Below are 14,613 nucleotides of genomic sequence, written 5' to 3' on the forward strand. Positions count from 1 at the left end.
ATGGTCACTGAAAGAGACAAACACTTTTTCTGCAAATGATGCTTGCTGTAAATTACTTCACTAAGACAAACTAGGCATCTACTGCAGTTATTGCCCACTTTTACATACCTGACTATCAAGAAGTTGCATCACATTTTGGAAATCCTGGGGATACTGAGGACGCTCCTCTTTAAACTCATGTGCATCTTTTAACGTGCCTATGTTAGACTTGATCTGCATATTGGACTTCTGGATTTCGGACAATTGCTATAAAATAAAATTCAAAATCACCAGTACAAATGTTCATACTTTTATAAGACTGAAACAGAGACTAAAACTGGAGAGCATGCAGCCACGTTTTAAACCTGACTCTCCCAGTGGACGCTCCTCCTGCTTCTCTGCCTTCTTGCCAGTGGTTTTCCTTTTTTGTTTCTTCCAATAAAAGAACGTGCACAGGATGAAAATGGGAAAGAAAACCTAACTTTCTAATCTTAGACAACGAGTCTTAAGAAATTTGGTGGGCAGGTAACAGTTGCCAGAAACAGAGGGACTGGGTGGAGCTGGTCCTCAAGATAACTTAGTGACGAGGCCAGCATCATCCAGGGACCACATCCGTGAACCCATTAGGGACACAACGTTTAAATTTTACCCTTTGCTTGCATGTTAGTCCCAAGTTACTGGTGGTAAACACCCTCAAAAAAGCACAGAAAGTCCTACATTACCGTCAAAAACAAAAGGGTCAGGGAGCAGAGTTCCCCACTGCTTAAGTCTGGGCTGCCTTCCTTTCAAAGTGCCTTCCTTTCAAAGAGTACAGTAGGAAATGAGGGGGAAAAGTAACTTTTCAATGGAGAAACCTGACAAACACTACCTCAGCCAGGTGATCAAGGTCCACATCAACAGTCATCAACCATGGAGATGGATGACCCTTCATATGATGTGATGAAAATGGCACTTTATCTCTGAGGTCTTCCTTTCTCCCCAAACCCATAAACCCAGTCTACCCACCAGAAAAATATCAGATAAATTCCAATAGAGGGGCCTCCTACAATATGCCTGTCAAGTACTCCTCAAAATCGTCCAGGTCATCAAAAACAGTCTGAGAAACTGTCACAGACAAGAAGAGCCTAGGAAGACATGACAACTAAACGTAATGTGGTATCCTACCCTGGACGGGATCCTGGAGCAGAAAAAGAACATCAGGTAAAAGCTAAAGAAATTAGAATAAAGGATGGGCTTTAATTAATTGGTTCATTAATTGTAACAAATGTACCACACTAGTTTAAGATGTCAGTAACATGTAAAACTCTGAACAGGGTAGGAAAGGGAAGTTTATATGAAACTTTCTGTACTGTTTGTTCAATTTTTCTGTAAATCTAAAACTATTCCAAAAAATAAAGTCTATTATTAATAATTTCTAAAAACCCTCTATAGCCAAAAACGGCAAACAACCCAAATGTCCATCAACTGATGAGTGGACAAATAAAATATGGCATATCCACACAATGGAACATCATTCGGCAATAGAAAAAGAACGAGATACTAATGCATGCTACGACATGGATGAATCTTGAAAACACAGTAAGTGAGAGAAGCCACTCACAAAAGATCACATATCGTATGACTCAATTTATAGGAAATGTCCAGAACAGGCAGACCCATAGAGAGAGAACGCAGATCCGCGGTTGTCAGGGCCCTGGGTGGGAGGGAGGGAGGTGGGGAGTGAGGGCTAACGGGTACAAGGTCTCTTCTTGGGGTGATGAAATGTTCTAAAATGACTGTGATGATGGCTGCACAACTCTGTGAACATGCTAAAAACCACCGAATTGTACACTTTAAGTGGATGAATTGTACGGTATGCGAACTATATCTCAAAGCTGTTTGAAAAAAAAAGGAGTAGTAAAAAAAAAAAGAAAGTCCTTTGTGGGGGAACGTCCTATTCCACAATGATCCTGGGGCAGAGAGCAGGGAGCAGGACCATAGAAGGAATCTCGGGCAAAAGAACTGTAATTGGCAGCTTATCATGAGGGAAAAAAAATGTGTGGCCTTGATGGGGAAGACGTAAGAAGGCAGTCTTAAATTGGTTACCATCAAAATTCACTACTGTGGGGAATATGGCAGCCTACTTTGAGAAGGTGCCACAGATATGAGTTCAAGAGAGGCCCCGTGGTAAAAGAAACTGTGGACAGAGAAATTATCACTGCCTAGGGATTTTCGCATCTTGCGAAATATTCTTCTTTTGACTTTTTTCAACTATTTAGAAACGCAAAAACCTTTCTCAGCTCTCAGGCTGCACAAAAGCAGGTGGTATGCCGGATTTGGTGCACAGGTCGTGGTTTGCTAAGCCCTATGGGAGAGTTCTAGGCATTCTAGAGAAGGATCTCAGCAGTATTCCAAAACTATCCCTCTATTTTAGTTTCTAAGACGTGTTGGCCCCTAGAGGGAGCTCAAGGATCTTCCCTCGCCTTCTTTGCTTCCTTTTCCCCAAGGAAAAGGACTCAGGACTGAGCTGCCCTGTGAGCTCAGTTAACTCTTAGCTGGAGAACACTGACCGGCCACTTTCTGAGGAGGGAGCTCACCGAGGTTAAGGTCCCAGCCCAGCGAGGCGTGTCTCTGCCTATCGTCCAAGCGTGTGACCGAGCCAGTGTGCGCCAAGGCTGCTCCCATAGGGAAGGGGGGCTTATTATTTAGCCACATCCTGCTCACTCAGACCCCCTGTCCTCCTCACCAGCCAGGTCTGGGTTTGAGACACGGGCCTGGCAAAGGTTCTTCCTCTGTCTTTTTGGGTCGGCTTCCTTCGCCTCCCACATTGGTGTCTGTGTCAGCTTTTCTGGAAAGTTCCAAAACTCAGGGAGGGGTTTATAGTTCAAGGCTATCAAATGCTAACCAGCTGAGGAAGGGGGGACCCTCTTCTGTGATCCAACCAAATGTATCAAATGTTCTGAACTGGGGTTTGGGACCAAGGCTCCCACTCTCAATGAAACCACTTTTCTGACTTGCTCTGTCTTCCATACGCCTTGAGTGCCCAAGACTCTCAGGGCTGTTGGCCAGGGCATGATAAAGAACTTCTGGATCCTCTGGCCATAACGCCATTCTAACACTACCTCTCAAGGCAACAACTCTACCAATACTACGAGGACTTCTAGGTTTAATACTTACGTATTCTAATGCCGAATTCTTAGAAGTTAATTCTTTAAACTCCTTCATAAACATCTCCTTGACTTTTTCCATTTCATCAACTAGCTTCTCCTTTTCTTCTTCTTTCCACCTATCAAATAACTTCAGAAATTCTTCCTCTTTTGTCTTCTGCATTTCATATTCCTGAAATTATTTTAAGACGTGGCTTTATAAGTTCTGATATGAAGCAAATATGCAAAATCTTAAATAAACAGACATAGCTTCACCTCAAAAGTGTCAGCTAGTACTGTACATTTCAGTTAGGCTTGCAATAACACTTCATATAATGGCAGATCTGTGCACAAGGATTTTTCCAAACCAAAGACAGCACACAGCATTTTTTGTCCTTACATCCCTTAAAATACAAACACAGAGCCCCAAAGTCTCAAGGGTTCTGTGATCTGTGAACTTGTATAGTAGATATGCAATGCATACAAGACACAAACATACTTTAAAAGAAAAAGGCTATTGAGCAGAAGAATCTTTCTGGATACTATAGCAGCTTGGGTAGAGTAGCCCCATCTCATCCCCAAAAAACACAAATTCATATTTATATAAGCTAAATTCAAGGTCTAGTTGATCAGTCTTTGATTTCTTGATGACCTTTGTGTTTTTACCTAACTGGGGACTTGAGTAACACTATGAATAAACTTGACCTAACAAACATATACAGAACACTGTACCCAACAGCAGCAGAATGAGCATTCTTGTTAAATGCACACAGAAGAGTTACTAGGATAGACCACATATTAGGCCATCAAATGAATCTCAATCAATTTAAAAAGACTGAAATCATGCAAAGTATCTTCTCCAACCACAAGGGAATGAAGCCAGAAATCAATAACAGAAGGAAAACTGGAAAATTCACAAGTACACGAAAATTAAACAACATATTCTTAAACAACCAATGGGTCAAAGAAAACTCACGAGGGAAAACAGAAAATACTCTGAGATGAGTGAAATTGAAAACACAACATACCACAAAAGGGAAGCAGCCAAATCAGGGCTTAGAAGGAAATTTATAGCTATAAATGCCTACATTAAAAAAGAAAGATCTCAGGACCAGCCCAGTGGTGTAGTGGTTAAGTTCATGTGCTCTGCTTCAGCAGACCAGGGTTTCTGAGTTTGGATCCCGGGTACGAACCTACATACCACTCACCAAGCCATGCTGTGGCAATGTCCCACAAACAAAATAGAAGAAGACTGGCACAGATGTTAGCTCAGGGAAAATCTTCCTCAAGCAAAAGAGGAGGATTGGCAACAGATGTTAGCTCAGGGCCAATCTTCCCCACCAAAAAAAAAAGAAAGAAAGAAAGAAAAAAAAAATCTCAAGACACAAAGAAGATCATATAATGATAAAGGGATCAATTCATCAAGAAGATATAAGAATCATAAATATTTATTTATGCATCTAACATTGGATCACCTAAATCTATAAAGTAAACACTAACAGAACTAATAGGAGAAATAAACAGCAATATATCCACATTCAAAAAAATTAGCAAACAGAGGATCTGAATAACACTATAGACCAAATTGACCTAACAGATATACACAGAAAATCCCATCCAACAGCAGCTGAATACACACTCTTTTCAAGTGCACATGGAATATTCTCCAGGACAGATTATATGTTAGGTCACAAAATAAGTCTTAATAAACTCAAGAAGACTGAAATTCTATCAAATATCTTTTCTGATCACAATGGTATGATGCTAGCAATCAGTGACTGGAGGAAAATTCAAAAACATGTAAAAATTAAACAACACACTCCTGAACAACCAATGGATAAAAGAAGAAATCAAAAAGGAAATCAAATCAAAAAATTATATTGAGAGGCCAGCCCAGTGGCGCAGCGGCTAAGTTTGCACATTCTGCTTCGGCAGCCCGGGGTTCACCAGTTTGGATCCTGGGTGCGGACCTATGCACCGCTTGTCAAGCCATGCTGTAGCAGGTGTCTCAGAGATAAAGGAGAGGAAGATGGGCATGGATATTGGCTCAGGGCCAGTCTTCCTCAGCAAAAAAGAGGAGGATTGGTGGCAGATGTTAGCTCAGGGCCAATCTTCCTCAAAAAAAAAGAAAAGAAAAGCATATTGAGACAAACAAAAATGGAAACACAACATACCAAAACTTACGGGATGCAGCAAAAGCAGTTCTAAGCAAAAGCCTTACAGCTAGAAATCCTTACATTAAGAAAAAAGAAAGATCTCAAATAAACAACCTAACATAACACCTCAAGGAACTAGAAAACAAGAACAAACTAAGTCCAAAGTTAGCAGAAGGAAAAACATAATAAAGATTAGAACAGAAATAAATGAAATAGAGAATAAGAAAACAATAGAAAATACCAATGAAACTAAGAGCTGGTGTTTTGAAAAGATAAAAAAATTTGACAAACCTCTAGCTAGCATAACCAAGAAAAAAAAAAGGAGAAAATTCAAATAAAATTATAATTGAAAGAAGCAACATTACAACTGATACCACAGAAATACAAAGGATCATAAGAGACTACTATGAACAATTATAAGCCAACAAATTGGATAATCTAGAAGAATGCATAAATTCTTAGAAACATACAACCTACCAAGACTGAATCATGAAGAAACAGAAAATCTGAATGGATCAATAACGAGTAAGAAGATCGAATCAGTAGTCAAAACCTTCTCAACAAAGTAAAGCCAGGACCAGATGGCTTCACTGGTGAATTCTATCAAACATTTAAAAGGAATCAACACCAATTCTCCCAACATACTGTTGTTTCGGAATTGGGTATTGTACCTTAGAGAATCTGACTGCATGGGCGTGCTGTGCAGCCTCCAGCTGAGACTTGGTGAGCTGAAGCTGCTCCTTCAACATGTCAATCTCATTCTGGAGCTTATCAGTCTGTGCCGTTTTCTTATACTCTGTTGCAACAGAAATATCTTGTTAAAATACCACCTCTTATGAAACCCATCTGAAAACTTATGGGGTATAGTCCTACTGATAAAACAAAGTAAATGCCTCTTACTTGGGATATTATTACTTTTTTCATGACACGTGGGCCAATTTTTGCTCTTTAGTGTTTATTTGCAGCCCTTTGTATTATTGGGCGCTGAATTATTCTTAGCAGATTCTTTCAGCCACTGTGTTGGGTATCCTATAGGGACAGTGTGAGAGCCCATTCAGGGAGCAATAATGGTGACAAGAATAATTCTGATTTCTTTGACTCAAGGGCACTCTGGGCTCTTCTTCAATGCCTGTCCCAATCAGAGAAGGTAAGCAAGGGCTTCCATTGTAGGTACCACCATAGTGAAATCTCTACGGTCACCATCCTTCTGCATCCCACCAAACTCTCTTGAGAACCCCATCAGTGCTAAGACAAGCAGAGGCTGGCATTCAGATTGCAAACTCGGGCCATAACCTGTCACTGGGCAAAAACGAAGTACTGAAAAGTTGTAAAAGGAAGCAACAAGTGAAGGGAAGAATACTTATGTACATGTACTTACATGCAGATGTACACATGACTGAATGGATATACATGTGTCTGTGAGTGTAGACATGAAAGGTATGGAAACCAAAGTAGAAAGTCAGAATCTCAAAGATGACCTGAAGAAATAATACTCATTTCAGAGTCTGAAATACTCTCTGAAATGAGTATGAGATAGAATAAGATACTGAAACAGAAGAGAAAGAAGGTCAGTTTCACACTGAAGAATGGTAGATTAATTAAAATATTAAATCTTTCCAATTTCTCCAATATATTGCTAAACTGTATCAGTGGTCCATGGCTTATAAATGGAATTTTATGCTGTTTATATTGTTTATACAAAGCTTAGCAATTTCCTAAACAAATCTACTTACCTGAAATAGGTAGGAATGGAAACAGACCGGCCCAAAAGGGAGGGGAAAGCAAGCACTGAGTAACAAGCTGGAAGTACACACGTTTAGATACTGAAAACACTTAAGATCTGCAGCGACCTGCAGAATGCTTTGATCTGCTCCTGGGGAAACAAACTTTGCATTCTTTGCTTTTGAGAACATTTAGACAGTAGGAAATCTGGTTCCTTGGTAAGCCATAGAACCTCTCTCCTCGCTTGCTTCTTCAATTTCCCTCTCAACACATTGGTTATTTCACATCAGCACCCAAACACATCTTAGTATCTCCCACATCAAAAAATGCAGAAATTTTCCCTTGGTCCCACATTTCCCTCCAGGTAACGCCTCGTGTCTCTGCTTTCCTTTCTAGTAAACGATACTGAAAGAAATGTCTGTAATCAACATGACCAACTCCTTGCCTGATTCTCAGCTCAGCTCATTCCAGTGGGGCTTTTATCCCCACCAATACAATGAAGCTGCCATGTCAAGGTCACCAACAGCCACGGTGACAATAATGGTCAATTCTCAGTCTTCATCTTTACTTTGCGCCTCGGGAACATTTGATACAACTGACCACTGCCTCCTTCTTGAAACACTTACTTCCCTAGGTTTCTATGACAACACACTCCTGTTTCCCTCGTGCCTCCATAACTGCTATTTCTCACTCCTCTGCTGCTCCTCGTGAGCTCCTAGTGTTGGGAGAGCCTCGGGGATGGCACTCAGCCATCTTCTCTTCTCTGTCTAGGTGATCTCATCCAGCCACGCTCTGCTAATGACTTCCAGGTTTATATCTCCAGCCTTGGCCTCTACCTTGACCTCCAGACCTTGAGCATCTCCACCTGCATGGTGATTGTATGTGTGACTTAAGTTTACCCACAGCCAACAGAATCTCTCCATTCTCCTTCCTCCCTCAATCTGCTTTCCACTCCTAGGTCCCCATCTTGGTAAATGTCACCACTATCCACCCAAACATATAGGACAATAACTTAGGACCATCTTTGCTTCATCTCTTCCTCTTATGCTGTCATATCTTTGTGGGCTCTGTCTCTGGAATATATCCTCTCCATCTTCACTTCTCTCATCTTCCCTGGTAGCATCCTGGTCTGCCTGCCATCTTCTCTTACCTGGGCTACTCTTGCAGCCTCCTTACTCTCCCACCTGCTTCCACCATTACCCCTACAGTCTATTCTCCACCTCCAGCTAAAGAGGTCATTTTAAGGTAGAAATTAGACTATGTCCTTCCTACTTAAAACCTTCCAGTGGCTTCCCATTATGCTTATAAAAACACCCACAATGCTAGCTAGAGCATTCAAGGCCCCATGTGAGCTGGCCCCTTCCTTTCTAACATCATCACACACCACTGCCTTGCTCTCTCTACTCCACCAACCTTCTATCTGCTCCCGTCACACTCCCCACAAGCAGAGTTCCCCTTGCCTGGGATATTCATTTCCCAGATTTTCCCCAGGCTGGAACCTCCTCATCATTCTGGTCTCTGATCAAATATCGCCTCCTTAGTGAGGCCTTGGCTGACCACCTGGAGTCACTCTCCATCTCATTCTCCTGCTTTATTTTCTTTGTTGCATTTGCCACCATTTGAAAAAATCCCTCATTCATTTGCTTAAGCATGTCTCCTCCGCCCCTCCTGTTCTAGAATGTAAGACTCGGGAGAACAGGACTCGGTCTGTTTCACTTGTGGCTGTACCCCCAGCCCCTAGTGCGGTACACGGCAAAGAGCAGGGGCTCAACGTTTACTTAACGAATGAAGGAGGACTACGACGCTTTCTTTTAAAAGGATTGAGAGATACACTGGACCATGTCTCACTGAAAAAAAGAAAAAGGTACCAGAAAGAAAAGAGCTCTTTGAAGTTGAGCCCATCACTTACCCAGGTGAGAATCTTCAGGGTGGCGACGCTGGATATGACTCTGTAGAAAAGCTTGGTTCATAAAGGCCTTGTCACAAAAATGGCACTGAAACGGAGAGCACAGCAAATTCAAGTGTCTGTAATGACTCTCCTTCCACCTAATTTCAATCAAAATTTGGGTACCGGAAGCAGTGCCTCTTGGGGCTTTCTCCTAAAAGATACTGTCCTGGCCAATGATACTGACAGCATGACTAAAAAGACAAATATAAAACCAGGGTATTCCTCCCAAACTGAGCACAAGGCAGTGAAAAGCATCTCTGGACAGTTAAAGCAGACCTTCCTGCTAGTTTCTGGAGCCCGTGATGCTGCTCTGGTTAGACTGGTGGGTCCCAGCCTTGTTCAGGACTGTCCACCAACTTGTGCAGGACACTCCAGCCACGCTAGCCTTCTTTCTGTCCCTCAAGTAGGCCAACCTCAGAGGCTTTGCATGAGCTCATCCCCTGCCAGAATCTTTCCCAGATCTCCCCCTGGCTGGCTCCTTGTTGACTCTGATGTCGTTTATGGAGCATCTTCCACACTGGAGATGAGCAACACGTCCTCGGAAGATCTTCCCAGATGATCCTCCCACCAGTCACTGTCCCATCACGTTGTCTCATTTTCATCATTGTACAGATCACAGTTAATATTTTCACATTTATTTACTTGTTTATTGTGCCCAGCCCAATCCCTCCAGGTTCTAGAATGTCAGCTTCCTGAGAGCATGGACTCTATCTTATTCAAGCTTTATTTCCAGAGCTCAGCATTACTAAATGATTGAACAAATGCTTGGAAATATCTGACCTACTAAAATGAATTTACTGAGGGGAAAAACAAAATCAAGTCCACCAATATGTTTCTTTTTTCACTTTAATGCTGATTCAGACCTTAAGCAAAAATTCAACTTGTTTCATCTATATCCTCACCCCTGGATTATTCTGAAGTAAATCCTGGATTTATATATTTCATTGGTCAATATTTCAGAATCTATCTCTAAAAGATAAAGACTTTTCTTTTAACACAATTATAATATGATTATTCCACCTTTAAATATATGAAAATTAATTCCTCAATATCAACAAATATCCAACCATTTATTTTTTTCCCCAGTATTTCCCACATTGTCTTAAAAGAAATTTTTATAGTTTGTTTGTTTTGAATCAGGATGCAAATAAGGCTGATACCTTAATTTTCTTTTAGTTCTTAGATTTCCCCTCCATCTCTCTTTTTTCCTGGGAATTCTTTTGCTAAAGAAACCGAACATTCGTCCTTCAGAGTTTCTCTCAGTTTGGATTTTGCTGTTTCATTTCCACGGTGCCATTTACATGTTCTTCCATTCCCTGTATTGCCTTCCTCTTAATCAGTATAATTGTATCAGCACTGCAGGTTCTAGTTTCCTAGAAAACTATCATTATGGTATATTTCTCGGCATTGCATTTCAGAGACTCTTTAAGGCATCTTTTCAGCCTTCTCTGCTCATGACAACAGCTCTGGTTCCCTCACAGTACTTTAGGGACCGCCCACACTGACTCAGATGTAAGTGCAGGCTCTAGCACTATGCACAGCACTGGAGAAAGGAAAGGATGAGGACATCTGGAAAAATGTAACTTCTAATTTCTAAAAATGGAAAATATATATTTTAACTATTTGAATAATACAGAAGAGTCATGAGATCACGGTAAGAAGGGGTTCCTATTCCAACAAGAAAAGACTGGCATTTTAACTACATCAAAAGGAAAAAACTTCTGTATGACAAAAGATACCAAAACAAAGCTAAGAGACTTTCAGTTTCTGAAGCCACATGTAAAGGGCTTGGAAAGTACCACTTCCTCCTAACAAGTAAAAAGCTGAACAGATTGAAAAATCAACAGTTCTTCTTGGATCTGTAAGAGAGGGGAGGACATAGAGCAAAGCTCTGCCCCTAACCTTGAGAGACAGACAGGTAAACACAGGGAGTCATGGCTTACTGGAGCAGAGATGCACCAGAGTGGGAACCAGTGCTAGGGAGGAGAAATCGGAATTGTAATTGACAAATTGCTGGAGGCTCAGAGTGGATGACAAGTCTGAGAGTTAAAAACTCCAGAGCAGAGGTGAACTTTCTCAACTTGGAAAAGACTATCTACAAAAACCTACAGCTAATATTACTCTTAGTGGTGAGAAACTTGAAGCTTGCCCACTATGATCAGGTACAAGGTAAGGATATGCCTCTCACACTGCTTTTCAACATTGTACTGAAGTCCTCAGTAATGCAATAAGGCAAGAAAATGAAATAAAAGGTATACAGACTGGGAAGGAGGTAGGAGAACTGTCTTTGTTTGCAGACAACATGATTGTCTATGTAGAAAATCCAAAACAATTGACAAAAAACTCCTGGAACTATTAACCAGGTATAGCAAAGTTGCAGGATAGAAGCTTTATACACAAAAGTCAATTGCTTTCCTATAGCCCAGCAATGAACAAGTGGAATTTGAAATTAAAAACACAACACCACTTACATCAGCACTCCCTAAAATGAAATAATTAGGTATAAATCTAACAAAATATGTCCAAGATCTATATAAGGAAAGCTATGAAATTCTGATGAACAAAATCAAATAAAAACTAAACAAATGGGTATCTATGCTAATGAATAGGAAGATTCAACATTGTCAAGATGTCAGTTCTTCCCAATTTGATCTATAATGATCAATGCAATCCCAATCAAAATCTCATCAAGCTATTTTGTGAATATTGACAAACTGATTCAGAAGTGTATACAGAAGGCCAGAAGGCGCACATAGCCAACACAATACTGAAGGAGAAGGACAAGGTTGGAAGACTGACACTACCTGACTCTAAGACTTTCCATAAGATACAGTAATCAAGACAGTGTGGTAACAGCTAAAGAACAGACAAATAGATAAATGGAACAGAAACAGAACAGAAAGCCCAGAAACAAACCCATATAACTACACTCAACTAATTTTTGACAAAGAAGCAGAAGCAATACAATGAAACAAAGATAGTCTCTTCAACAATGGTGCTGGAATAACTGGACATCCATATGCAAAAAAAAAAAATCAATATAGATACAGACCTTATAGCCTTCAAAAAATCTAACTCAAAATGGATCACAGACCAAAATGTAAAATGCAAAACTATAAAAATCCTAGAAAACAACAAAGGAGAAAACCTAGATAATGTCACTTAAGGCGATGTCTTTTTAGCTACAACACCAAAGACAGGATCCACGAAAGAAATAATTGATAAGCAGGACTTCATTAAAATTAAAAACTTCTGCTCTGTAAAAAACTATGTAAAGAGAAGGAATACAAAAGCCAGAGACTGAGAGAAAATATTTGCAAATCACACAACTGATAACGGGTTCTTATCCAAAATACACAAAGAATTCTTAAAACTTAACCAAAAGATAAAAAACAACCCAACTATAAAATGGACTGAAGACCTTAACAGACACCTGAGCAAATGAGCTATACAGATGGCCAATAAGCATATGAAAAGATGCTCCACATAGTATGTCATCAGGGAAATGCAGATTAAAACAATGAGATATCACTACACACCTACCAGAATGGCCAAAATACACAGCACTGACAACACCAAATGTTGGCGAGGATGTAGAGTAACAGGAACTGTCATTCACTGCTGGTGGGAAATGCAGAATGGTACAGCCACTTTTGCATGTCTTACAAAACTAAACATACTCTTACCATATAATCCAGCAATCATACTCCTTGGCATTTACCCAAAGGAATTAAAAACTTTTGTCTACACAAAAACCTGCACATGGATGTTTATAGCAGCTTTATTCATAATTTCCAAAGCTTGGAATCAAACAAGATGTTCTTCTGTAGGTGAATGGATAAATAAACTGTGGTCCATCCAGACAATGGAATATTATTCAACACTAAAATAGAAATGAGCTATCATCCCATGAACAGACATGGAAGAACCTTAAATGCATATTACTAAGTGAAATAAACCAATCTGAAAAGGCTACATCCTGTATGATTCCAACTATATGACATTGTGGAAAAGGCAAAACTAAGGAGAGGTGGTAAAAAGATCAGTGGTTGCCAGGGGTTGTGGGAGGCAGCAATAAATAAATGGAGCACAGAGGATTTTTAGGGCAGTGAAAATAGTCTGTATGATACCGTAATGATGGATACAATGTCATTAAACATCTGTCCAAGCTCATGGAATATACAACACCAACAGTGAACCCTAATGTAAACTATGCACTTTAGGTAATTCTGATGTGTCAATGAAGGTTTATCAATTGTAATAAATGCCCCACTCTCGTGGGGGATGTTGATAATGGGGGAAGTTATGCATGTGTGGGGGCAGGGAGGTATACGAGAACTTTCTGTATCTTTCCCTCAATTTTGCTGTGAACCTAAAATTGCTCTAAAAAAGAAATACCTTAAGTTCACACGAAAACCTGCACATGAATGTTCATATCAGCATTATTTATTATTTCCAGTATTTTACAGCCAAATACTGGAACCAGGCAAGATATCCTTCAAAGGTGAAAGGTTAACAAACTCTGATACATGTACACCCTGGAATACTAGTCAGTTAAAAAAAAAATGAATGGATTATTGAAACACGAACAGCTTGGTCTGTCAGCCCCCAAAGCCAACACTATCTGATCTATCATCACTGGGATTAAAAGGTACTTGATAATAGATCTTACAGGAACTAGAAACTTAATAAAAGTCAGATCATTCTTCATAGCGAGTAGTAGCAGGAGGTGCAGGAATCCTATTTATTGCACAAAGACTACCTCAGAAATAATAAAGTTCCCTTTCAGGATGACACGAAGGAATTCTATATAACCTGGAATCAAATTTCCCCATTAATAAAATAATTACAAGACTTTTAAAAAATGCTTTGAAAAGGTATCCTCTAAAACCCTTTACATTTTCTTAAAAAGACAGTTTTATATATATCTATGATAAATACGTGTATATGAATTTGATATACAGACGAATGATATAAACTTCTATTTTGAAGGAGAATCCCATAAAGCATTTTTAGAAAAGAAAAGAAGTGACATGAATTGAGAAAAGTTAGGTACTATTAACTATTCATAGAAAGGAATCTGATGTTCTTTCTATGACAACCCCAGGAATAGAATATGTTGAATTATGTTCAGTATACTTAGTTTAAGAATGTAGACTACATGTAAATTATATGCTGTGTAAAACAGGTAAATGTCTTAATACAACTTCCATTCAAAATCATTAAAAAATGAAACACATTTAGTATAATGGAATTAACATGAGAACTCAGTAAGGATTCCTTTACCAAAATGAAGTGAGATGGAGGTTCTCTACTCTTCTAGGTGTTTTCTGGGACCTCTCAAAGACAACAGCAGAGAGTAGTGGATAAAGAAACCAACATTTCCACTGTGCCTACTCAGAGCTAAGCCCTGTTATATCATTATCTTATTTAATTTCCATGGTAACCACTTTATCCATGAAGAAATCAAAGTTCAGAAAAGTTAATTCAGAGCATTATCGGTTAGCATATTTGAACCTATGTCTCTCTGACTGCAAAATGCATGCTTTTTCTCCTCCCCAACAGTCGTCTCCAACTCCAAGGTGCTGAAAAATTGGAACCAGGGAGAGAAACTCACTGACAGATTCCAAAATCTGCCTGTGTTGTTGGAGCCTGGAGAGGAGTCTGAGTCTTCCAGCTACGA

General features: G+C 39.8%; 1 protein-coding gene across 15 annotated transcripts in view; it reads right to left on the reverse strand.

Moving 5' to 3' along the window:
* The window catches only part of DZIP1 (DAZ interacting zinc finger protein 1), a 56,369-nt gene that overhangs the window by 35,948 nt on the left and 5,808 nt on the right, over positions 1-14,613 (reverse strand). For all 15 annotated transcript variants that reach the window (XM_008542529.2, XM_070579072.1, XM_008542534.2 and 12 more), the window contains exons 6-9: positions 8,892-8,976; positions 5,932-6,056; positions 3,136-3,297; positions 109-246 (exon numbers count right to left, since the gene is read on the reverse strand). In XM_008542529.2, coding sequence (XP_008540751.1) covers positions 109-246; positions 3,136-3,297; positions 5,932-6,056; positions 8,892-8,976 — 510 coding nt within the window. The remainder of the gene's footprint in view (positions 1-108; positions 247-3,135; positions 3,298-5,931; positions 6,057-8,891; positions 8,977-14,613) is intronic.

The sequence above is a fragment of the Equus przewalskii genome, chromosome 16 (genome assembly GCF_037783145.1).
Source record: "Equus przewalskii isolate Varuska chromosome 16, EquPr2, whole genome shotgun sequence".
Lineage (NCBI taxonomy): Eukaryota > Metazoa > Chordata > Mammalia > Perissodactyla > Equidae > Equus > Equus przewalskii.